Source organism: Medicago sativa, chromosome 6 (assembly GCF_051527215.1).
Source record: "Medicago sativa cultivar Bolivia chromosome 6, Bolivia_mono, whole genome shotgun sequence".
Classification (NCBI taxonomy): Eukaryota; Viridiplantae; Streptophyta; class Magnoliopsida; order Fabales; family Fabaceae; genus Medicago; species Medicago sativa.
Genome location: NC_140754.1, coordinates 30,640,462 through 30,666,320, shown reverse-complemented (window position 1 = coordinate 30,666,320; position 25,859 = coordinate 30,640,462). Strand labels below are relative to the sequence as shown.

At 35.9% G+C, this 25,859-nt stretch overlaps 1 protein-coding gene and 2 long non-coding RNA genes across 3 annotated transcripts; all 3 read right to left on the bottom strand.

The window, feature by feature from the left end:
- Window positions 1-5,112: 5,112 nt before the first annotated feature.
- Window positions 5,113-7,475, bottom strand: LOC146914466 (uncharacterized). The gene is made up of 2 exons (XR_015014211.1): window positions 7,078-7,475; window positions 5,113-5,298 (listed from the first exon to the last, which is right to left on the bottom strand). It is a non-coding gene; the product is annotated as an uncharacterized LOC146914466 (long non-coding RNA).
- Window positions 7,476-11,392: 3,917 nt separating this feature from the next.
- LOC146914465 (uncharacterized) lies at window positions 11,393-13,960 on the bottom strand. Its single transcript, XR_015014212.1, has 2 exons — window positions 13,358-13,960; window positions 11,393-11,578 (listed from the first exon to the last, which is right to left on the bottom strand). It is a non-coding gene; the product is annotated as an uncharacterized LOC146914465 (long non-coding RNA).
- Window positions 13,961-17,340: 3,380 nt separating this feature from the next.
- Window positions 17,341-23,644, bottom strand: LOC146914464 (uncharacterized). The gene is made up of 7 exons (XM_085717332.1): window positions 23,556-23,644; window positions 23,394-23,472; window positions 20,785-20,917; window positions 20,566-20,669; window positions 19,282-19,453; window positions 19,031-19,171; window positions 17,341-18,921 (listed from the first exon to the last, which is right to left on the bottom strand). The coding sequence occupies exons 2-7, from the start codon at window positions 23,441-23,443 to the stop codon at window positions 17,770-17,772; spliced, it is 1,752 nt and encodes a 583-aa protein (XP_085573458.1). The 5' UTR covers window positions 23,444-23,472; window positions 23,556-23,644; the 3' UTR covers window positions 17,341-17,769.
- Window positions 23,645-25,859: the final 2,215 nt, after the last annotated feature.

Sequence of the window (25,859 nt, the reverse complement as noted above, 5' to 3'; positions counted from 1 at the left end):
ATCTGTGAATAAAGAAAAAAACGGGGATGTCAAGAAAAGGAACACAAAATAAAACAATGAGAATAAAAGATTGAGACACTCCAAAGTTAGCACATAAAACCAAAAAAACAAAAGAACAAGAAGAACACAGAGAGAAGGAAAGGGTTTAATATTGAAGTTGTTGATGATTCAGTTTTGTTGGTTATGGAAAAAATGGTTTGTGGGCTGAGGTCCTCTTTGTTCCTCTCCATCATTTCTCTTCAATTTTGCAAGAAAGGAATACTACTCTACATTCAACATTTAAGTTTTATGAAGATATATGCAATATCTTATGTTTGAAGATGGTCTCTATTTGTATTCCCTTTTTCTTTTGCTATGTTTTGTTGTTTATATTTATAGGCACACATTAGGTTTAAGGTCAATGTTAGTTGAGGAAGATGACAAAATGTAAGGCTTGAATTTGCAGGCTGGGGGGACTCCGTGCTGAACTGTGTGTAATGTTTGGACCACAAAAAAACCGCTTTTGTTTTTTCTTTGGTATTTGTGTAAAATTGGTGAAAGATTGTATAATAGAGATTGAATGAAAAATGTGATCTGTTGTGGACAATGGTCCATTTTAGCCCCTCCCAAAATTCTATACAGGCAAACATTATAACTTTTTTATTTTTTAAGTGGCTAGATATAAAGCTACAAAATTCTATGCTGCCAAACATCATAGTTCTGATTGGAGAAATGAATGATGAAGATATAAAGCTATAGATTCTAGATGATTTGCTTATTCACAAACTCAAGTGATTTTATCGCATCTATTGTCGAGTGCATTTATCCATCTCTTCTACGTAATATGTATGATCCATTGTTTTTTCAAGATAGAGCTATACTGACACCTAAGAATTTGATAGTTGATGAGATTAGTAATTACATTTTGTCTTAATTCTTGGTGAAGGAAAGACGTATTTGAGTTGTGATTCTCCCTGTTCAAACAACTCAATGGTTTATAGGCCGGATGATGTACATACACCAGCGTTGTTGAACACAATTAATTCTTATATTCTATTATAAGCTTGCCGGTCTCTTCTCCGCATATGTAATAGGTGTATGTGTGTTACAATGAGTAACCTAAAGATGTGATAAAATTGTATGCATTTAAGTAACACGCACACTGTAATATGCAACAGTATTACAATAATTACAAATCAAGTTTCGAATGTATTACATGTCATGTATCCTCCTATAATGTAAATAACGAAAAACGGAGCTAAATGGTTTTATTCTGGAACAACCAGATTTCCACACCATAGCAGCCTCATCAGGCATAAACAGGAAGGCTTTTTGGACAAAAGCAATTGAATATTTTCAGTATTGTTCATTACGCAAAGCCAGCCACTAGTATATGTACTATGAAGATAATATAGACCGAATCGCATGCTCTTTGAAAAGAAAAACAAAAAAACAGTGGACTCTGCAGCAGCATAAAACACTCACAAGCAAGATTTCTGAGTTCAGACTGAAGGAATTCTGTGGTTGGAATGATAATTCTCCGTTACATATCATAAGTGGAACGGCTATTATCTGAATGAGTATGAGATCCGACATTTGAGTTTTGAGAGTTAAATAAGTTGGAATACGAGAAATATGTGTCGTCATCCATAGAAGGTAGTCTCTTAGGCTGGTGACTATTGAATAGGTGGAATCAACCTTATAGAACCAAGTCATTCAGATTAAGTCGTTAATGAGGTTAAACACAAATCATTTAGGAAAAACCAAAATCGAATTTTGGCTCCAACAATCTTTCTCTAGAATATTAGCAAAGTATTAATTAACACATTCTGATTTGTATTCTCTTTTTCTTACGGCAACTTATCAGCACTTTGATAATTAGGAGAGGTGGACCAAGAAGATCAGATCTTAGCCATTCTCTTTTTCTGACTATGAAACTTGGATTTTGACTGATTTGCCTGCTGGTAAAGTACCTATTGGTTGCAGATTGGTTTACAAAATTAAATATCATGCTAATGGCTCCATAGAACGATACAAGGCTCGTCTGGTAGCAAAGGGCTACACCCAGCAAGAAGGAGTGGACTATTTTGATACTTTTAGCCTTGTAGCAAAGCTTACTACTGTGCGTTTGTTACTTGCATTAGCTGCTACATAGAATTGGCATCTCCGACAATTAGATGTCAACAATGCTTTTCTCCATGGAGATCTTGATGAGGATGTATATATACATGAAGCTTCCCCTTGGTGTCTCTTCTTCCAAACCTAATCAAGTTTGTAAATTGCTCAAATCTCTCTATGGTTTAAAGCAAGCTAGTTGTCAATTGTTCTCAAAACTGTCATCATTTCTCACCTTTATTGGATTCATACAATCTCAATCTGATCATTCTTAGTTCACTAAGACAACTTTTGATGCTTTCACCGCTTTACTAGTTTACGTTGATGTTGTTATTCTCACTGGCACTTCCATTTCAGACATCCAGTCCATCAAAGTTCTTCTTGATGAAAAATTCAAAATCAAAGATTTAGGCAATTTGAAGTATATTCTTGGCTTAGAGGTTGCCAGATCACACAAAGGCATCTTGCTTAATCAAAGAAAATTGCGGGTTTGAACCTGCATCGTATCAAATGTCCCTACAGCCTTGAAACATGTGAGTGGTACATACTGGAAAACTTTGTGGTGATCCCCCCGATATCATACTAACATTTAACAGAGTGAAGAGATCAACAAGCTATAAATACGGACATTACGCGCAGAGGTGAAACATTAAGCGATCACAACATTAGTCCATTTTAATTAAAACCAAAACCTACAATTGATTGCAACCCACAAATATCATAAGAAAGGGCAATGCTAACCGATGCCACGGGTCACGGTTAAGAAACAATTAATTGTTGGATTCCACTTGTTTTACCACAATTAAAGTGTAAAATAAGTCAACTAATTAAAACAAATAATAAAAGTTACAATCAATACTTTCTCAATTCTCAAAGGCACGACTATTACTATACACGTGCATCCTTTCCATCTGTTTACAGAGCCATATCACATGCCAACGGCTATCTATTATCTCTTCCATATTCGATTCTGCAGGTACCATATTCAATATCTCTCTTTTGTTTTTTTACGCTATTTCTTTTCTAGGCTCAATTTATTAGGTATTATTCAAACTTCTATTTTTTGTAGTTCTTGTTACATCTTGTCTTTAAGTTATTTTATTTTATTTTATTGTTTTTATTTGTAGATGATAAATAACATAATGGATGATGTTAGTGCTACAAAGACCAACAATAAATTAAGTTTTGATTTGAATGAATTTCTGATAAAGGATATTTCTTTAGAAAATGGTTGTTCAGAAATAATTATTGAGCATTTTGATCATGATTTTGTGGATAATGACTTGTTAGAAGTTGATAAAATTGGAGGTGTTGAGAAAGAAAGCTCTATTTCAAGTATGAATGAAAAAGTTGATAAAGATGGAACTGAGACAAATTGTGTTTCCTTTGTTGGTCAAATTTTTCTTATTGAAGAATAAGCCTATGTCTTTTATAAGAGATATGTTTATCAACAAGTGTTTTGGGATGGTAAGGTAGCTGCAAGTAGTTGAAGCTCTTTGAATTTTAGGGGATATTATGTCGTCATATTCTTAGTATTTTTCTTCATAAAGATTGTCATGAAATATCTTCTATCTACTTGCCTTCACGGTGGTTGCTTCAAACATCATACCATGATAATGAAGTGGAGTCTCAAGTTAATGTTGCTGTTGAGGAGCAAGTACTAGATTGTAACAAAGAACATCACCCACAACATATTGTTCATTGTCCTCCGAAATCCAAACCTAAACTATAACATAAGAATTTGTTTGGATGAAGATTTTATAATGCAGATTAGGTTTAGATTTTGCAAGGAGAATCATTACAAAGTTGTGGGTGTGTCGATTTTTTTTGAAATTGATAAACATTTTGAGGGTTTTGATGAACATTGAGGGTTTAGGGATGATTAATTATCTGAGTATGTGGGTTGATGAACTTATTTAGCTTTTTGGTATTTTTTTTATTGAGTTTATGGGTTTCTTATGTAATGGAAAATGGGTGGCTTTAAATTTCTCAATTTGCAACAAAAGAAAAGAGAAAGATGCTACTTAAAAGTTTTTAAAAGACAGGGTGTTACCGCGATAAAGGCGGTTGAGAAACGTATAGACAGATGGTGATACCGTTATTGGCCGTTTTAACGTTGGGAAGAAAAAATCACAAGAAAACATTGCTACGGTCACGACATGACATTTTGGCCACCCTGACCGTTACGGCTGCAAAAAAAAAAAAAGAAAAAAAAAAGAACACACTTTCTATATCTCAGTCATCACCTCCTCTTTATTCACAGCTTCCTTACTCCTTCAATTTCCTGAGCTCTTCTCCTCCACTCACTCTCTTAATTTTGGTGTTGTGTAAGTGTGTAACATAGGTGAAATGAGATTTTAGAGAGAAAAAAAAAAGTTGGAACTTTGAGTTTAGTGTGTCTTTGTGTGAATATGGTTGTGCATTTAGACTTTAGAGATGAGATTTTTGGTGTTTATGAATTCATGGTTGCTTGCTTCAGTTCTGTGACAATGGAAAAGATGTGAGAAAGTATAACCTGGAAAGAATGAAGTGGGGGTGAGTGAGAGTATGTGGTGAGGGTAATTGTGTAACTTTGTGATTAATTCACACCACGACGACCACAATCTGTAATGCAACATTCGTAACCGTCGAAATTGGGACAACCTTAACGCGACCTTGACTGTTATTTAAAAGTTATAAGTTAGTTCAAAACGTTACTGACATTGAAATAAGTTACTTTATTCCTTCGTTTGACCGTTTAAAAATTCGGGTTAACAATATGAGTGATGTAATTTAACTCATTTAGAAAATCAGTTTTAAAACATTTTATTTATATATTTTTATTAAACTTAATATCATGTCGCAGAAGGGACTAACTTATTTTAATGTAAGTAACGTTTTTGACCAAATTTAAACCTTTAAAACGTAAAGGACCAACTTGAACCAACTTGAAACCTAAAATAAACTGTAACACCCATACCAGACGTATCTAGAAAGTCTGGCACGTGCGTTAATATTAGTACTGGATACATTAAAATATACAACAATTAAAATCTTCGAATGAATAATATTTACATCAAGTTCCGTTCGTATAAATAATAATACAATACAACTCATCCATACATAAAAATACATCCTTGAAGTCCATAACATCCTGCAACTTCACGAACGAACTCTTGAAGTAATATCCATCCGGCACCGAACATGCATAAACATCCTGCTTATCTGAAACAAATAAGGATTGGGATGAGACATAATGTCTCAGTGAGTTCCCCTAAATCCTAGGCTATAGGCAACCTCAGGGGGAAACCTACGGTCACCACGTGTCTACATTACAACCTGACGGTTGATTATACGTGTGTGGGACTTGCATACTTAGACGGTAGTGCATACTAGAGCCGTCATAGTCTTATCTCACTTGTTATAGGCTTCACTTCCTATACGTGTCATGGCGGTCGAGAGGGAACCTAGAACCGCATTGCCAAGAATACACGCTAAGTATCGAGGCCTAAGCATAACATGATCATGACACGATTCTAAACCGGACGATTAGGGGGAATCCTAAGATCGTCATCGGTAACATGTTCATTTCTTGTTCTAATCCATGTTCTGTACCTGTCTTAAAGCATCTAATGCTCTTATTCTCGTACATAATCGTACATGAGTTCCTACGTGTTCATAATCATAATCGTGCATGGAACCATAATCATAACATACATAAACGTAACTAAGTTCATTTATGTTAGCGTTGAACAAACATTATTATCTTGGTTCATTTTACGGATAGTCCCGGGTGGAGTAACTCCGAAATCAATCCCATACATGACCGATGTACGTACATCGGACTCCCTCGGTGTCGTGCGGGTCCCTTGCGGCTTAAACCGTTCCCCTTAGGTCGAGAACCTCCCGTATCCCCCTGGCGTGGATAACAAGAGACACGAACACCTACGTCTTGTTACTCAGTGACATGCGGGTCCCTTACGGCTTGAATCGTTCTCATAGTGAGAACCCCTTGTATCCCCCTGATGTGGATATCAAGAGACATGTCACCTACACTTATTAGTCATAGTCTTGTCGTGCATAAGTTAAACATATACATACTTGAGTGCTTACCTCGGAACCTTAATCGAACCGATTAGTGGTAAACTCTTACTTGTTCATATTCATACCTAATCATGGTGGAGAGACTAACTAGTCAAACCACGGCTTACGTACTTGTTAAATCATACTAGCTCTTGTGCGAAGAGATTACACTTCGCGTCTTATCACTCTAGGGATTCTTGCTAAACATACTAGTTCTCGACTAGCTAAGCCGAGGCTCTACATACATTCCCTTTATTAGTTCATTGCTACCCCATCATGCTTAAACTCTCTTAAGTCATCTTTGTGACCCATGTTAAATTGCCATGATTATCGGTTCGAGTTCTATGGATGATTGGTACATTTTTCTATTAATTCTGAGGACCCAAAATGCCATAACCCAAGTAACAAACCATTTAGGAATTCAAAGTTTTAACCAAGTCAAGATGGTTCCAGTTGTAAAATAAGTGAAAACAGTAAAAATATACGTCAACCCGATCGCATCGGACCCCCACACGACTGGCCCCAAGCACCGGAGCACAAAACAACACAAAAGTTGCCCTGTCAGGGGCGCCTGGCGCCAGAGAGTGGGCGCCTAGCGCTGGCCTCTCTGACATTGGGCGCCTAGCGCCCTTGTTCAGGCGCAGCGCTGCGAACCTGCGTGTTTCGGCTGCGGGTTCGTGGCATTTTCGACCCAAAACTCCAATTTTTGATCTCCTAAATGTACCAACTCATTCCAAACATTGTTAACAAGTTTATGTACTCAAAATAGCTTACGAAAACATATATAAGATCAAGTTCCATGGCAATTTATCATGTAACACAAGGCATGGCTTTAGGTTCAATAAAATGTCATAGAAGCTAAACTAGCACAAAACATGAATATCCAACCCAAAGGTAGGTTACTCTATCTATAGAACTCACCTAGTCATGTTGTGAACTTGATTCCAAAGCTTCAAGCATCTTCTTTACTCCATGTCTCAAAACCCTAACTTTTGACTCACCAACAACTATGGCCTTAACTCCACAATCCATCTTCAAATCATCTTCTTCTTTGTTTCTTAACCATGAATAAACCTTAGCTTGCATCATCTTCTCTTGACATCAACAAACCCCATTTCTTCATGAACTTATCTTAAGGAGAAAGAGTGGAACAACCCAAACCAAACCCCCACAACTTGGAAGATCATATAGGAACATAACCCACAAGCTTGACATGAGTAAAAGGAAGAAATTATGGAAGAAAAAAGAAGAGAGGGTGGCGCATGAGAAGAGGGAAGGAAGAGAAAGCTCTTGCCCAAAAAACCTAGAGAGAGAGAGAAGATTGGAAATGAGATATTCTTTGGCCATTTCCATATAAATATCTCTTAATCGAGTAATTACCAAAATGCCCTTGCCTTAAACGTGTTACATCCGTCTCTGATACTTATCTCGTATTAAGCCGACATCTCGTAATAAATATTTCCATCACACTTACTTTCCATGAATAAAATTCATCTGACACGATCAACGGTTAATATACCGATACTGTCAGGCAGGATATTACACTCTACCCCCCTTAAAAAAAATTTCGTCCTCGAAATTTAGATATTGATTACCAATTCCTATGATAGAACTTGCCATCTATGGTCTGAACCAAACATTTTCCATTCATACATATCCAAAGGTTCCGTCGTATCATGTCCTCATCTCATTTCTTAACCCGCATATAACTGAGCGTAACCTCCTTGATCTTAATACCATTCTTATGTAGAGTTATCTTAGTATATCATGATTCAGAACTTACCTTGCTACACATAAACTTATTGTCTCGGTCTCGTATCTTACCCGCTTAACATAAATCGTTCATAAAGGTATCTTATCATAAACATGAACACTCAGGATTTGCCTTTTAACTGGAATCCTACCGGAAACCAGGTTTGCCCTGCAGTGCTTACTTGCCACATTAAAACATCTTTCATACATTCATAATCTTTCTTGCCGCACTTTGCGACTTATGCCTCTTACGTACATTACTCACAAGACAATTCCACGATTCACTTATCCCTTTCTGAGTCTTAGGAAATCTTCGATCTCATTGCAATCTTATTGCATCTTATCACCCGTACTAAGAGGTAACTCATATTGCTTGGCATGAAAAAGTGATATCGATTAGCCACGTCATCTGACAATCTAACAGCCAACGTTGCGGTTCACATGCTCTTGAAACTTGCTAGAAATTCTACTTGCACTTACGTCAACATTCTTGTAACATTTCCGTGTATCCTACCTGACATTGGCTTCATACGAACCTTGTCGTTTCCATAACCTGTACATACTTTCAAGTGCCGCCTCTTGTTAAATGATAACGATACGTGTTCTAAAATCTTCTTTAAAGAATTCTTTCTTAAATTTTTGGTATTCGGGTTCTTGGAACGAATTTATACATGACTAAAACAATTTTATCATTTCTAAAACTGATTGTATAAAGGTGCCACAAAACCACCGGACGAGTTTCGATATTATTTTTTTTTTTTTTTTGGAAAAGATTTAACAACTCGCCCAAAACTTGTCTCCGACAAGTTGGTCCTGAAGTTTGTACGTTGTAAGTGAGTCCACTTACAACGGACCTCATCAGTTTCAAAAATGTATAATTCCATAAGTTTAAATAAAAACATCGTTCCCAAGTTCCATAATACCAATCTTAACTTTTAAAAGTTTTAAAATCATAACTTAACATGTCTTAACAAGTATCGTTTTCACTCAACAAGTATTGCGTACGAGAGTATGATTCTCTTTGCATCAACTCGAGAGTTGCACCTTCTTTCATGATAGCATACTTAACTTCGAAGATAAATTCTTTTCTTATTCAACCGATATACATACTTGCCATACCGCTTTTATATCCATAAGAAATCCTTGGACCTCTTAACATAAACTTATTTCTCTTCTTCGAAACACTAAACTTGATTCTCCGCATTATCTCATTCGGTTATCGCTCTTGATGCTTTGATTCTTTACCTAAGTCACGGAACGTAACCTTCTGATCCTTACATGTTTTCTATTATCATCATCCATGCATCTTGACCAATTATCATACGACAATTCTTGTCCTTTTCATCTTACCTAGATGACGACACATACTTAAAACTTTTACCTTAGCCAATGATATTTATGTAAACATCCATTCTTACTTATCACACCAAGAACTCCTCACTTGTCTTATGATGCTTCTGCTAAACTTGCCTTACCAACCGAACATTCTTCACGAAGATTCATACATACTAAATTTACCATGTTTCGTGTTTAACAATTACTTCCATGGCGCTACTCTGATTCCCTCCGGTTGGTTTACACGAACACTATCACAACCTTACTCTTGACTTGTAAATTCAAAACTCATGATATTTTATCTTATGCTCATAATACTTGACTTGGGGGTAAACCTTACATTCTTGCTGGTTGCATTTACCATACATATCACACTTGAACTTGTTTCCGAGGAAACTCGAATTCCTTTAACAACTCCTCTAACACTTGAACATATCTTCCTTAAACCTCTAGCCTGGTACCTTCGTATCTTCGCATACTACATTTTGCTTAATCATACCAATGCTTGCTCGTTGATTTTTCTTTTAAAGTAACTATGTAAACTAGCGCATAGGTCATTGACGTCGAAAATTTTCTACTTTATAAATATATTGAATTTAGGCCCCGGCCGTTAATACAAAATCATAGAACGAGTTGATAACATATACGTGTCATCAATTCTAGATTCTAATGAGTCTAGCTCGCTCTACGAGTGTCGTAGCAAACCGGTTCCTAGAAAATCTCGTGAATTTTTCAAAAGTCAACTTCAATCACCCATACGCGTAAATCTTTCTAAAATTATTTAAACTTTATGATCCAACATCATATCGAGCCCTAGCATGTTCGTTAAGCAAAACATAAGTTCGAGAGATACGCCATAATTCCACATAATCCGAAAACTTTGTGATGTCTTATAACTTTGCACCAATTAAATTTCTTGCTTCATACCTCATGCATACGCATTCACTTTATCCAGTCATATGCAGGAACTTTGTACTATTGATCTTGGCTCTTGACACATTAACCTCCAAAGCTACCTTAAACCGGATTGATTTCCGTTAGTACTTGTCCATGCATTTTCTTCCTCATAAATCTTAAGATATGATGTGCATTCGATACTTGATGTTATAGAGAGTGTTGGTTATATAAAAGATTGTGAAAACAACCCCCAATAGCTACTACTGACCCTAGAGATGAAATAACAGTTCTCAAAAAAACTGAAAATTCGATCCAGGTTCGCTATTAGCGAAATCCTCTGGAGTAATTTCACTATTAGCAAAATTTTCGCTATTGGCATATTTTCTTCAACTCAGTTTTCCAAAAAGAAAAATCGTATTTCACATAAAAAATCTTATTTCTTCAAGTATCCCAATGCATATCAATCCTTCCAAACATATTAAAACAATTCTATAACATTTGCATGGCAAGCATTAACATCATTCGGTTCCATTCAAGGCACATTAGAAACTGATATCTTGTCATCACGTCTCTTAACGTAAAATTTCCACCTAATCCTTAACTTCATCTGCTAAGAATGGCTTACTTCATTACGTTGCTACTCATGCAACTTCCAAACATACATATAGTTAACTTCATTCATATAATGCTATTACTGAGAGCCTGCTGACTCCGTCAACATACACCGACCTCTTACTACCTTGTAGCCTTGTTCGGACATTCTAGAATATCTTAAACCCGTTCCAACAACAACTCTTACCGAAACTTTCGGTCATGGTTAGATACATATATCCAACTTCTTCACTTACGGGTACATGGAGTATCGTTATCATCTTACCCGACATTGTCGGAACGTTTCTTCTTAACATGCCTTACATTCCCAGAGGATTCACACTTCTACTTGATTAGTTCACCGGCCACCTTTTGGCACGATCAAACTACTTCATCATATACTTCATTCCTCCTGGGTCCTATTCAGCTCTCAGGCATCCATTCTAATCACTGAATGTTAAATTGAGTTGATCAGGCTCAACTAACATCAACAATTAGAACATCTACCCGGAACCCAATGGTCCCACTACCTTAGTTGTAATTTAATGACCCAAGGCACGGTCTGAATCGACCTGCTCTGATACCAATTGTAACACCCATACCAGACGTATCTAGAAAGTCTGGCACGTGCGTTAATATTAGTACTGGATACATTAAAATATACAACAATTAAAATCTTCGAATGAATAATATTTACATCAAGTTCCGTTCGTATAAATAATAATACAATACAACTCATCCATACATAAAAATACATCCTTGAAGTCCATAACATCCTGCAACTTCACGAACGAACTCTTGAAGTAATATCCATCCAGCACCGAACATGCATAAACATCCTGCTTATCTGAAACAAATAAGGATTGGGATGAGACATAATGTCTCAGTGAGTTCCCCTAAATCCTAGGCTATAGGCAACCTCAGGGGGAAACCTACGGTCACCACGTGTCTACATTACAACCTGACGGTTGATTATACGTGTGTGGGACTTGCATACTTAGACGGTAGTGCATACTAGAGCCGTCATAGTCTTATCTCACTTGTTATAGGCTTCACTTCCTATACGTGTCATGGCGGTCGAGAGGGAACCTAGAACCGCATTGCCAAGAATACACGCTAAGTATCGAGGCCTAAGCATAACATGATCATGACACGATTCTAAACCGGACGATTAGGGGGAATCCTAAGATCGTCATCGGTAACATGTTCATTTCTTGTTCTAATCCATGTTCTGTACCTGTCTTAAAGCATCTAATGCTCTTATTCTCGTACATAATCGTACATGAGTTCCTACGTGTTCATAATCATAATCGTGCATGGAACCATAATCATAACATACATAAACGTAACTAAGTTCATTTATGTTAGCGTTGAACAAACATTATTATCTTGGTTCATTTTACGGATAGTCCCGGGTGGAGTAACTCCGAAATCAATCCCATACATGACCGATGTACGTACATCGGACTCCCTCGGTGTCGTGCGGGTCCCTTGCGGCTTTAACCGTTCCCCTTAGGTCGAGAACCTCCCGTATCCCCCTGGCGTGGATAACAAGAGACACGAACACCTACGTCTTGTTACTCAGTGACATGCGGGTCCCTTACGGCTTGAATCGTTCTCATAGTGAGAACCCCTTGTATCCCCCTGATGTGGATATCAAGAGACATGTCACCTACACTTATTAGTCATAGTCTTGTCGTGCATAAGTTAAACATATACATACTTGAGTGCTTACCTCGGAACCTTAATCGAACCGATTAGTGGTAAACTCTTACTTGTTCATATTCATACCTAATCATGGTGGAGAGACTAACTAGTCAAACCACGGCTTACGTACTTGTTAAATCATACTAGCTCTTGTGCGAAGAGATTACACTTCGCGTCTTATCACTCTAGGGATTCTTGCTAAACATACTAGTTCTCGACTAGCTAAGCCGAGGCTCTACATACATTCCCTTTCTTAGTTCATTGCTACCCCATCATGCTTAAACTCTCTTAAGTCATCTTTGTGACCCATGTTAAATTGCCATGATTATCGGTTCGAGTTCTATGGATGATTGGTACATTTTTCTATTAATTCTGAGGACCCAAAATGCCATAACCCAAGTAACAAACCATTTAGGAATTCAAAGTTTTAACCAAGTCAAGATGGTTCCAGTTGTAAAATAAGTGAAAACAGTAAAAATATACGTCAACCCAATCGCATCGGACCCCCACACGACTGGCCCCAAGCACCGGAGCACAAAACAACACAAAAGTTGCCCTGTCAGGGGCGCCTGGCGCCAGAGAGTGGGCGCCTAGCGCTGGCCTCTCTGACTTTGGGCGCCTAGCGCCCTTGTTCAGGCGCAGCGCTGCGAACCTGCGTGTTTCGGCTGCGGGTTCGTGGCATTTTCGACCCAAAACTCCAATTTTTGATCTCCTAAATGTACCAACTCATTCCAAACATTGTTAACAAGTTTATGTACTCAAAATAGCTTACAAAAACATATATAAGATCAAGTTCCATGGCAATTTATCATGTAACACAAGGCATGGCTTTAGGTTCAATAAAATGTCATAGAAGCTAAACTAGCACAAAACATGAATATCCAACCCAAAGGTAGGTTACTCTATCTATAGAACTCACCTAGTCATGTTGTGAACTTGATTCCAAAGCTTCAAGCATCTTCTTTACTCCATGTCTCAAAACCCTAACTTTTGACTCACCAACAACTATGGCCTTAACTCCACAATCCATCTTCAAATCATCTTCTTCTTTGTTTCTTAACCATGAATAAACCTTAGCTTGCATCATCTTCTCTTGACATCAACAAACCCCATTTCTTCATGAACTTATCTTAAGGAGAAAGAGTGGAACAACCCAAACCAAACCCCCACAACTTGGAAGATCATATAGGAACATAACCCACAAGCTTGACATGAGTAAAAGGAAGAAATTATGGAAGAAAAAAGAAGAGAGGGTGGCGCATGAGAAGAGGGAAGGAAGAGAAAGCTCTTGCCCAAAAAACCTAGAGAGAGAGAGAAGATTGGAAATGAGATATTCTTTGGCCATTTCCATATAAATATCTCTTAATCGAGCAATTACCAAAATGCCCTTGCCTTAAACGTGTTACATCCGTCTCTGATACTTATCTCGTATTAAGCTGACATCTCGTAATAAATATTTCCATCACACTTACTTTCCATGAATAAAATTCATCTGACACGATCAACGGTTAATATACCGATACTGTCAGGCAGGATATTACATAAACATAATGGATCAAATGTGCAATTAAACATAAAATAAATTAGGTTTTGGTGGTTCATTGTTAGATTTAAAGGACATCTAAGATTCAATGGTTTTGTTTTTTTTTTTATTAAAATAAAAGATCAAATAATTCAAATTAAAAAATTAATGAGGTATATGGTGGACCACCGAAACGTTAATACATAATAGACATCAAGGTTTCAAAGCTAATGGAGAAGACTAATTTGGCCGACAGAGACATAGTCAAGGGACCAAAACGTAGCAAATATTAATTACGAGAACAAAATGAAACTAGGAAATTAATTAAAGGATTAATATGTTTTTTTTAAACAACAAATCTTATTCATGTCGAGTATGTGCAAGGCGTACAAGCGACTCGCTGTTTGTAAGTGACAACACGATACAACAGGTATTGTATATGGGCATAATAGCTTAAAAACACCCAAACCCACACAATACAAAAAACAGAAATGATGAGGCGGCAATATACATGCAGACAGCAAAACAACCAAATCAGGTGCCAGGTCATGCATAGTGCCTCGCTACCAGCACCGCCGAAAAAAAAATATAGGGTTTCACTTCAGTGCCTTTGTGGCGCGAAAGGCATGTGCCTTTGAACAAATTAGGTTGTGCCACATGTTATGAGCCTTTGTTTTTACTAAGAAAAAAAATAAAAAGGTTGATTAAATGTGAAAGAGAGTAACCAACAAGGGTTTCTTCACTTTCCCCTCTCTCTTTTACTGCAACTTCAGTTCAACCCACCACCACCGTCCGCCACCACCCGCTTCCGCATCGTCGACCCTTTTTCCACCACTGGCCACCGTCATTCATATGTGATTACACAACCATGAAAGAAAAAAAAAACAATTTGGGAAAAGAAGAAAAAAGAATAATAAATGGGTATTGTTCTCTATTCCTTCATGTATATTGAAAATTCATCATCATCTTATACATGTAATCTTATCCGACTATTTTTGCTTTATCCCATTAAGTTTTTCCCTTAATATAATCTTAAACCTTACAATGACCGATGCTCAATTTGGTTGTGTTCTTTCCTGCGCTTCATTGCAAATTATTCAATGCTCACTTTCTGGATCGGGTTTTCTTTCATTATGTTGGCGGCAGAGTCAGAAAATTGACGACGGCGCAGAAATGGGTGGCGGGGACAATGAATGGTGGATGGTCGGTTGAACCAAAGAAAGAAACAGAAGAAGGTGAAGAAACACTGTCGCAGTTACCCTCTTTCACATTTTATCATTTATTTATTTTTTTATTAAAAAATAAATTATTTATTTTTTTATTAAAAAATAAGGCCCTAAACACATGGCAAAACCCTATTTTGTCAAAGGCATTTGCCTTTGGCCAACAAAAAAACCATGGATCAGAGACAAAACAAAGGAAATGGTCAAGGTATGTAGAAAAACACTCCAGCCAGGACCAAATCACACAGTTACAAACCATCAAAAAACGTACAGCAGCAGCCCAGCTAGAACTAAAAACGTCTTTTGTCATAAATGCTAAAATTAATTTTGTTATGATAGCATAAAAGGTACTCTCTTTCTACTTCTCGGTGATCGAAGGTGCTCCTTAGGCGTAACCGACATCAACAACACTTTTATTGAATTCATAGTTGAGATTATAGTTGAGATTGATATAATTGTGTCAAAGATAACACATTTAAACAATGACAGAAGAAATTCTGAAGTGTTTAACACTTGAAAGTTGAAACAAATCATATCACCAAACTATGCATTCAATATAACCATTGTTATCGATGTTTACTATGACCAAAAAGAACCACCATCGTCACACCTAAAGTAGAATAATATCATCTCTTCAAGTTTCAACCACAAAATTATGTTGGTATGATCGAAATAATAGTCAATGCAAATGTTTGAATGATATCTACCATAAAATAGAAAATTTTAAAGCAAACTCATAGTGATTGATCAAACACTCTCATTTTCCTAAATCCATAAGAGAATTGTGAAGGGACAACTAGTCCCTAGATGGTTATTGCCAATTATTAAAACTTTGATCTTTTTATAGATGAGGCGTTCAAGGAAGGATATAAAAGGAACAACCATAAAATGGAAATCTATACAATACTTACATATATATAAATATAAAGAAGATATAAACTTTCGTGTAGTTTTTATTTTTTTTCTTTCTTTGAACTTTAAACTTAATTTAAACTAATTGATTTACAAGGTAATCCTTTTCATTTTCAACAAACCAAAGTTTGAGTTTCACATTTCAAATAGAATTCTCTGCAGTGGAGTAAACCTATGCGAAACAAATTGAATTCTCTTATTTCTATACTTATTTATATACAATTATTTAAGAAATTTTTTTTCCTGGACAAATTTATGCTTATATCAAATTTAAATTAAATCTACCCTATAATTTAAGGGAACTCTAAAACTAACTATAAAATTAGTTTAACATTGGTCAAATCTGTCCTTGACCTCGCAATAGAAAAGAAAAAACGGCGATGTTAAGAAAAGGAACACAAAATAAAACAATGAGAAAAAGAAGAAGAAAAAAGTGAGACACTCCAAAGTTAGCACACAAAACCAAAAGAAACAAAAGAACCAGCAGAACACAGAGAGAAAAGGAAAGGGGTGTTGGGTTTCTAAAGAGTTTTGGGTTTATTGAAGATGATCATTCTACATTTAAGTTTTATGTATATGTAGTATGTTATGTTGTTGATATTTATAGTCACACATTAGGTTTAATGTCAATGTTAGTTGAGGAAGATGACAAAATGTAAGGCTTGAATTTGAAGGCTGGGGCAGAGGCGTGCTGAACTGTGTGTAATGTTTGGACCACAAAAAAACCGTTTTGTTTGGCATTTGTGTAAAATTGATGAAAGATTGTATAATAGAGATTGAATGAAAAATGTGATCTGTTGTGGACAATGGTCCATTTTTGCCCCTCCCAAAATTCTATACCAGCAAACATCATAATTTTGATTGGAGAAATGAATGATGAATATATAAAGCTACATATTCCTGGATGATTTGCTTATTCACGGTTCAGACGATCTTATTGCATATATTGTTGAGTGCATTTATCCATAATATGTATAATACATCGTTTTTTCAGAATAAAGCTATACTAACACCTAAAAATGTTATAGTTGATGCGATTAATAATTACATTGTCTTAATTCTTAGTGAAGAAAGACGTATTTGAGTTGTGATTCTCCTTATTCAAACAACTCAATGGTTGATAGGCCGGATGATGTACATACACCAAAGTTTTTGAACAATTCTTTTGTACTATTATAAGCTTGACGGTCTCTTCTCTGCATATGTAATAGATATAAGTGTGTTACAATGAGTAACCTAAAGATGTGATAAAATTGTATGCATTTAAGTAACACTCACACTGTAATATGCAACAGTATTACAATAATTACAAATGAAGTTTCGAACATATTACATGTCCCATATCCTCCTATAATGTAAATAACGAAAAACGGAGCTGAATGGTTTTATTCTGGAACAACCAGATTTCTACACCATAACAGCCCCACCAGGCATAAACAGGAAGGCTTTTTGGACAAAAGCAGTTGAATATTTTCAGTATTGTTCATTATGCAAAGACAGCTAGTAGTATATGTACTATGAAGATAATATAGACGGGAATCGCATGCTCTTTGAAAAGAAAAGAAAAAAAAGAAAAAAAAATACGGTGGACTCTGCAGCAGCATAAAACACACTCACAAGCAAGATTTCTGAGTTCAGACTGAAGGAAATGTGTGGGTGAATGATGATTCCCTGTCACATATCATAAGTCGAACGGCTATTATCTGAATGAGTATGAGATCCAACATTTGAGTTTTGAGAGTTAAATAAGTTGGGATACGAGAAATATGTGTCGTCATCCATTGAAGAGAGTCTCTTAGGCTGGTGACTATTCAATTTGCCATCCAAAACACGATCAGTGGGTGGGGAAGAATCAAAATCTTCCTTCGGTGTGTCAAATGAAGGAAAACTTGATGAATGAGAGCCTAGGGAAGCATTATGATCCTCGTGAATATCATGATCCTTAAAAACATTGGCATAGGGGTTACCTATAGAACTTTTATGATCCCTTTCTGGTGTTGAAGTCTCATTGTTGCCTCCAGCATAAAATGGATTCTCAGAGCTACTGTCAGGTACATATTCATTACTTCTCATCTTGGTAAGCTCACTAATACGAAGTTGAGCAAGGCTAGCTGCTGAACGAGCGGCAGCTGCAGCACGCTCAGCAGTTTCAGCAGCAGCATTTGCGGCAGCTACAACATCCTTCAAGTCCACATTAGACTCAGATTTCGCAGTTGAGAAAGTGGGAGGTGAGTCACTATACCTTGTTGCATTGTATGATGCAACCATTTCTGACTGAGGGGATTCAGATTTTGCAGTTGAAGGGAAGGGAGGCAAGTCACTATGCTTCGCACTATAGGGTGCAGATGATAGTGATGGAGAGGAGATAGATTTTTCAGTAGGGAAGGAGGTAGGTGAGTCACTATGCCCTGGATTATATGATGAAGGTGATGGAGGCGCGATGACTGGTGAAAATTGTTTACTTTCCGTTTTACCAAATGAAGTATGTGGTTCATCTCTGTGAACTGTTGATTCAACATGGTCCTGCTTCAAATCTGTAAAATCTTCAGAATGGCTTGATGGATGAAGATCAACTTCAGGGTGTGGCATAGCACCTGGAGGTATAACCATATCAGGAGCTGTGCCAAAATTTGCAGTTGGCAAAGATTGCATCTGGACGTATGTCTTCGGAACTTCAGGAAAATCTAACATGTCAGAGTCAGAATCAGAATCAAGTTGCTCTTTTTTGGGTGTATCATGAACATCATGAGTGGAATACAACTCCTCGTCATGTTTTTCTTCAGCAAGGGGCAATTTTGACCCACCGAAAAATTCGGTCGGCCCATTCTGACAAGAAGAGGAAAGTAACGTAAGATAATGTTACATGAAAGAACAAATTTAGCATATCATGATCATCTTTTCCCCCTTCTAGTTAGTATTACAGAATAATACTTACCAGTAAGTCTTCATGTTTTTTAAAGAACTCAGTTTCAGCAGTAGCAGGATCCCAATCTAGCTCATGTTCAACAGCAATGTCTTTTAAAAGAGTGAGTTTCTTTTCTGGCGAAGGAGCACGAACTGACAGAAGCTCTATTATCTACAATTGAAATTCACATTAAGACATACAAAAAAATTGTCTATTGTGTAAGATGTTTTTATCCACGAAAGAAAATCAAGAGTCTGTATATCATGAGAAATTCACAGAACCTGGCGATTAACACCGCAATCCGGTCTGAGCTCGGTAGCAGCAGAAATAAACTCCTTCCCGTATTTGGTTGCAAATTGCTGTTGAACTTGAATCAACTCCGGAAGATCGGCACACCTTGGGGCAGCAAAACATATACTAGATATAGCTTCCTTCAAGTCTAGGGGAATTTCCCTGCACAACATTAGATCTTTAATACAAAATAATAAAAACGGTAATGATTTACTTTTTGTGCTTCAACTGCAACAACGAATAGGTCCTAATCATAACATATACTTACGAAAAACTTGGGCACCACAACATCATTAAAAACTTCATTAAACAATGCAGCACTTATCATGTTCTAAAATACATACAATTGAACTAGATTCCTAGTATTCCATATGATACCCAAATACAGTAGTACAAACATTCTAATAACCGTGTAAAATTATTGAAGAAATCACTCAACGTAAAAGTATGTATGTTTCTTTGCAGTGCATATATTATTTCCATGTTTGACCCCCATATATCACATCATTGGTGGACACGGATGTCAATGAATCAAATGTTTTATTTTCAAAATAGAGAACATGCTAATAGAACTTTGAAATAAGCAAAGGAAAAAAGAAAAAAGGAGAACCAAACCAAAATAAAACAAAAACATATAGTATAGTGTGAGAAGGAACAGCAATGATGCTACAGCGGACAAAAGTCAAAAACTAGATATTAACTTGATTTTTCTCTTCCTTTGATTTTTTCTCATAAAAGATGAAAGACTAAATTCAGTTAAAAGCCTATGATGTTCCCTATAAAAAAAACTAGTGTGTATGTGTTAATTATGTTCCTTCAATCTGGGGGGTTAATAACGTAGTTTTTAACAGCTCTGTCAGTACCATACCACCTAGAACCAAAAAGAGAAAAATGTATTGTCAAGAAAGAAAGAAAGAAAAACATTTCCAAAAGAGCACACAGTCCCTAAACATACCAAACGAAGGCATTACCTAAGAGAAACAATTAGTTCCTCCTAAGTGATATACTAGCATTTCTTTGCATACACCAATATGTAATATATTTTTTGTTTGTTCAATGATCCATTCGCTTAACTTGGTATTGATAAATATAGTCATCACCAAACAAATTTACTATAAAACAAATCCATCATCCGGACTAACTATTTGATCAGTTTTGTAAGACATCATTTTCAACGAACAGCTAGCTTGAATGTAAAATCACATTTACTATAACGAAAATTCAAATAATAAGCAAAGCTAGTCGTCCAGATTTACATTTGATCTCTAAAATACCTTTGAGATTCAATTATTGGAAGGCGGACAGAAACAAGTTCACAAAATAGTTCAAGAATCTCTTGAGCGGCCATCATGTTCTCTTCTCTAATAATATGTTCTACCTGCATAGATATATAAATAACAGCACCATAAAAAAGAATGTAAAAAAGATTTCTTTGAAACCTCATTGGTTTAAAATTTTGAAACTAAATAAATATGCAATCCAATTGAGTATACCCTAATGCGAGCCGTGGCTTCTTGACCAGTCTCAAGTAACTTGGCAATCTCATGTCGCATATTCTTCAATTGATTCTCTCTTCTGTTTCTGAGTAACTTTATCCGTGGAATTGACAGTTTAAGAAGAGTTTTGCTGAAAGTGTGAAATTTTTAAATTAATCACTATAAAATTTTAAGCATAAAGGAAGAAATGGCAATAAAACAGAACTCTTGTACATATAACAATAGTTCTTTAAATCTAAGTGAAACACAATACTCAAATATAACTCATATGGGAACAATTAGGATTTGATCGTTTTAAGTAAAATGTGCCCGTTAGAGAACAAAGCACACCCATATTAGAAAATCAACTGACAAATTATTAGATAATAAGGGAAAGTTATCCGCGCGCACACACGTGACACTCAAATTTGAAAAAAGAAATTGAACTCCCCTAACTCTGTTCCACCACACTTCTCTTAGCATTACATTCACAATTTGTTTCACCACCAACTTTGTTAGTTGCCTTGAAGATAGTAACGGATCCAGTCTATTTAGAAACACTAGTAAAATGTTATGTTTCGGTCGCTCCATGATTATGTACTTTCTTTCATGTAATCGCTATGTTGAAAAAAACACAAGTCCCGTTTTGGCTACAGATATGGCCTAAACTAATAAAATCTATAAAGCTTAGGTAGTCCTCACCATAAAAGTCGGACATGTGGGGTTGTGTTATACCATGAACCTAAGATGGTACTATTGTTTATCCTACATCCATTTGTGGATCACCGTATTATCCACGCACCAGTCCCAACATCTATGGGCACGAGGGAGTGTGTAGCGAAAGACCCAAGTTCCGAATCGACAAGAGACATGGCCTAAATAGAGTTTATAAAACTTAGACAATCCTGACATTCTAAGCTAGTTCTGTGTGTTTGAGTTAGCCTCTAAATCTATGACAGAAGATTCTTTATATTTTAAGATCAACTCTAGTACAGAACCTGAAACTTTGACGTAAAATGGTACATTGATGTTTATATTTTATAATTACATGTCAGTATGACATTAAGGATTCCTTTAATAGAAACAAGAACAACAATAAACCTTCAATTTGTAACTAAACTGTCACTTTCTCAACTATTTGGTATGTGAACTGTAGAAATCTAATAAGTAGTCCCTACACTATTTTCAATCCATCAAGTTTGTCCCTCAAATATCATTCTCTTTCTATTTTTAAAAGCAACTAGGGACTAACTTAAAGGATTATAAATAGTTTCTTGACTACTTATTATCTTTTTATAGGTCATAGTAGTTTGGGGACGGAAATGAAAGTTTACTTTCAAATGAACAAACAGTAACATGACAAAGATTAATCATGTACATCGCAAAACCCATTCGTCTACCACCTCCAAATCTGCAACAATTCTTTCTTTTATTTTGGTTCTACAGATCCTAGCAATGAAACCTACACACACTAAGTTTCGAGAAATGGAAAACTGTGGGTTTGAACCTGCATCGTATCAAATGTCCCTACACCCTTTAACCATGTGAGTTGTACTTACGGGACAAATTTGCGGCGATTCCGAATTTCGATACCATACTAACATGTAACAGAGTGAAAGGATCAACAAGCTGTAAATACGAACATTATCCGCAGAGGTGAAATATTAAGCAATCAAAATCAAAAGGATAACATGAGTGCAATTTCCCTAATAAAAAAACCTAACTAAATCACTAACAATTGATTAAAAAATACAGCCTTTTTCAGCAAAGGGTGAAGTATGCTTTTAGTCCAATCAAATTTACATTTTCTGTTCTTAGTCCCTAAATCAACTTTTTTTGGAAACTCGGTATCCTGCCAAAGACCGACTGATCCGGGACACCAATATCACCATCTACTAGCAGGATTTAATTTAAGTTGCAGCAAAACCCTGTATACACTATCCCAACATAGGATTCTAACGTAGTTTATAGAATATATTCACTCATGTTTGCTTGCTCTCGTGCATAATTGATTTTACCTCCAAAATTGATTCTAGAGTTGTAGAATATATTCACTCATTGTCACTTTTTAGGGCCCCTTTGGATTGAATTATTTTCGAGCATATGCAAATACATAAGCTTTCAGGTATTATTCATAAGCATGTCAAATAAGCTTTTAGGTATTATTCATTAGCATGTCAACGTAGTTTATGAAAAACAACTTATGAAGAAACAATTTTCGTTAGTGAGAACTTATGAATTAACATAAAAGCTTATTTATTTGCATAAGCTATTTTTCATAAGCTAAAAAATAAGCCAATCCAAACGGACCCTTATTCGAGAATTGATTTTAACACTCAAATTTATTGTTCAACTCACTTTTATATGAATGTATCCAAACATAATCACTTTTACATAATCAAACATAATCACTTTTACATAATCAATTCACTCAAAATCAATTCTTGTCAAAACATAATCAAACATACAGTATAACATATTTAACCGTGAGCAAATAAAATAAAAAAATTATTCAGTTAACAACAAATTATCTCAAATAATTCACCACAGCCTTACATACAAAAAATCAATGAACAAATTCAAAACCATAGAAAAATAAATAAATAAAAAAGTGAGATTAACAGTACCACTTAGAAGCCTTAAAACCCTGAGCGAAAAACGAATTCAGCATCGACATCGTTTTCGAGTTTCGATCAAAATCACTTCCTGAATCAAAAATCAAATATTAGAGAAACGATATGAAAAACGAAGAAGAAATTGAAAAGGAAAGGGTAAATGTGTAATTATACCTAAGAATGATGATTTTGTTCTTTTCTTTCTTAATGAGCAAGGATTGTGAATTTGGAAGAAGGATCGGTGTGAAACTGAAACGTAGCTCAAGATCTTTTTCGTTTATTTCCTCTACTAGTATAGTGACCCGTGCCAAGCACGGGAAATAAAAAGTTTTTTTAATCAAATGTATAGATTTTATATTATGTTATCTTAAAGTTATAAGTGGGGTTATAATTTAAATTAGATATGGAAAAAATATATATCTTAATTTTGTTAATTTTGTATATATTTTGAAATATCTAAACATTGCACATAACGATTAAAGTATTTGGTTTTATACTTATACTAATTATTTGTAGTATAAGATGTACTCATTGTTAAACTTTAGCATATGTAATATTTTTGCAAAAATATGCCGACGTACTGTATATTATTATTTGTTGACATAATGTATTTTATTAATCATAAAAACTAAAAAAAAAATATTTTTTTTATATAATAGTCAGTGTCAGATGTATACACCTAATATGTGAATGCAAACGTTAAATTTTTTATGGATGTGTATAAATATAGTTTGGGCTACAGAAACGCCGATTGTTATTTGTTTTTATTTTTTACAAAACCAATGGTCTAATGTAAATATTGTATTTCAGGGTAACAACGATGTAAAAAAAAAGTTCCGCGTATTGTTATACCTGAAAAGTGCATCAATTAAAAGTCAATGGCAGGAGGATCTGCTTATATAGAAATTGCATGTCATGTAATGAGCAGTACGCCTTATAAAGAAATAAAAAAAACGACTTCCAAACAATACACAACTTTAGTTTTCTAAATTATAGCAACAACAATCCTAAAACATAACCAATGATCATACTTTTTGAAAACTTCACGATACACAACATTTGTGGTCTCCTTGCAAACATTATTATCTTCATCAAAGATGAGCAGCTTCAAACCTTTTCTAAAAGTAACTCGAGAGACAGCGACATAGAGTTGTCCATGTGTGAACACGGGCTTAGGAAGATAAACTCCCACTCGAGATAAAGATTGACCCTGACTTTTATTTATTGTCATTGAAAAACAAAACGTCAATGGAAATTGCCTGCGCTTGAATTTGAAGGGTAGTCCTCGATCACTCGGAATAAGATCCATCCTGGGAATGAATACCCTGGTACCTGCCCCTTTTTCGGTAATTACGGTAGCAAATATCGTTCTCTTCCCTAGATGTGTAACTGTCAGCCTCGTACCATTACACAGTCCATTGGCCTGATCGATGTTTCTCATCAGCATAACAGGACATCCCACCCTTAGTTTCAACTGGTGATTTGGAATTCCATAGCTCTTAATACCATTAATTAATAAATTCCATTGTGAACCACTCACTCTGGACATCAGAATTTTCACCCGATCGACAAACAAAATCAAAGCTTAAATATTCTTTCTCTTCACCTGGAATCAGTGACATCATATATTCGTTAACATGCTCAACTGAATCAAGCGTTGGTGCGAGTACTCCCCTTTATTGGAAAAATATCGGGTCACTAAGGTTATCATTCAAATCGGGATACACAAAGTCTATAAGTGACATCAACGGCTTTGTTGTGTCTAAAATGAGCAAATCTTCAAGAATTTTTACCTTCATTTCACCATTCTTATCTGAAGCGTAGTTTCCGTCTCCAATTGAGAGTATCCACTTGCCAAAATTAGCAATTTTTTTCTGCTCTGCATGTACCGAAGATGCACCCAATCTCATATTAACCGTAAGCCCCAACACATTACAATAAGCCCATATCTTTGATTAATTGACTGAGGCATCAACAATATCCTGCCCCGTTCCTTTTCGGACAACATGCAATATCTACTTGAAATCACCACCTAAAACTACTGTCATTCCACCAAAAGGTCTAAACTCGTTTAGGGGATCATTCATGGACATGATATCACGCAATGATCGGTCAACTGCCTCAAAACACCATCAATGCATCATTGGAGCCTCATCCCAAATTATCAACTTTGCAGCATGCACCAGGTCTGCCCTAGGACTGTCCTTTTCCATCGTAAGCGATGATGCCTCATTAATCTCAATAGGGACTTTCAGCGTCGAGTAGGGGTGTTCAAATCCAAACCGATCCAAAATAAAACCGCAAACCGATCCAAAAAAACCGAAAACCGCAAAAAACCGAATATATTTGGATGCGTTTGGATGTTGTTTTGTAAAAACCGCTAAGATCGGATCGGATTTCGGATCACTTTTTCAAAACCGAACCAAACCAAACCGAACCGCAAAAATAAATATTAATACTTATTTATTCTTTTATTAG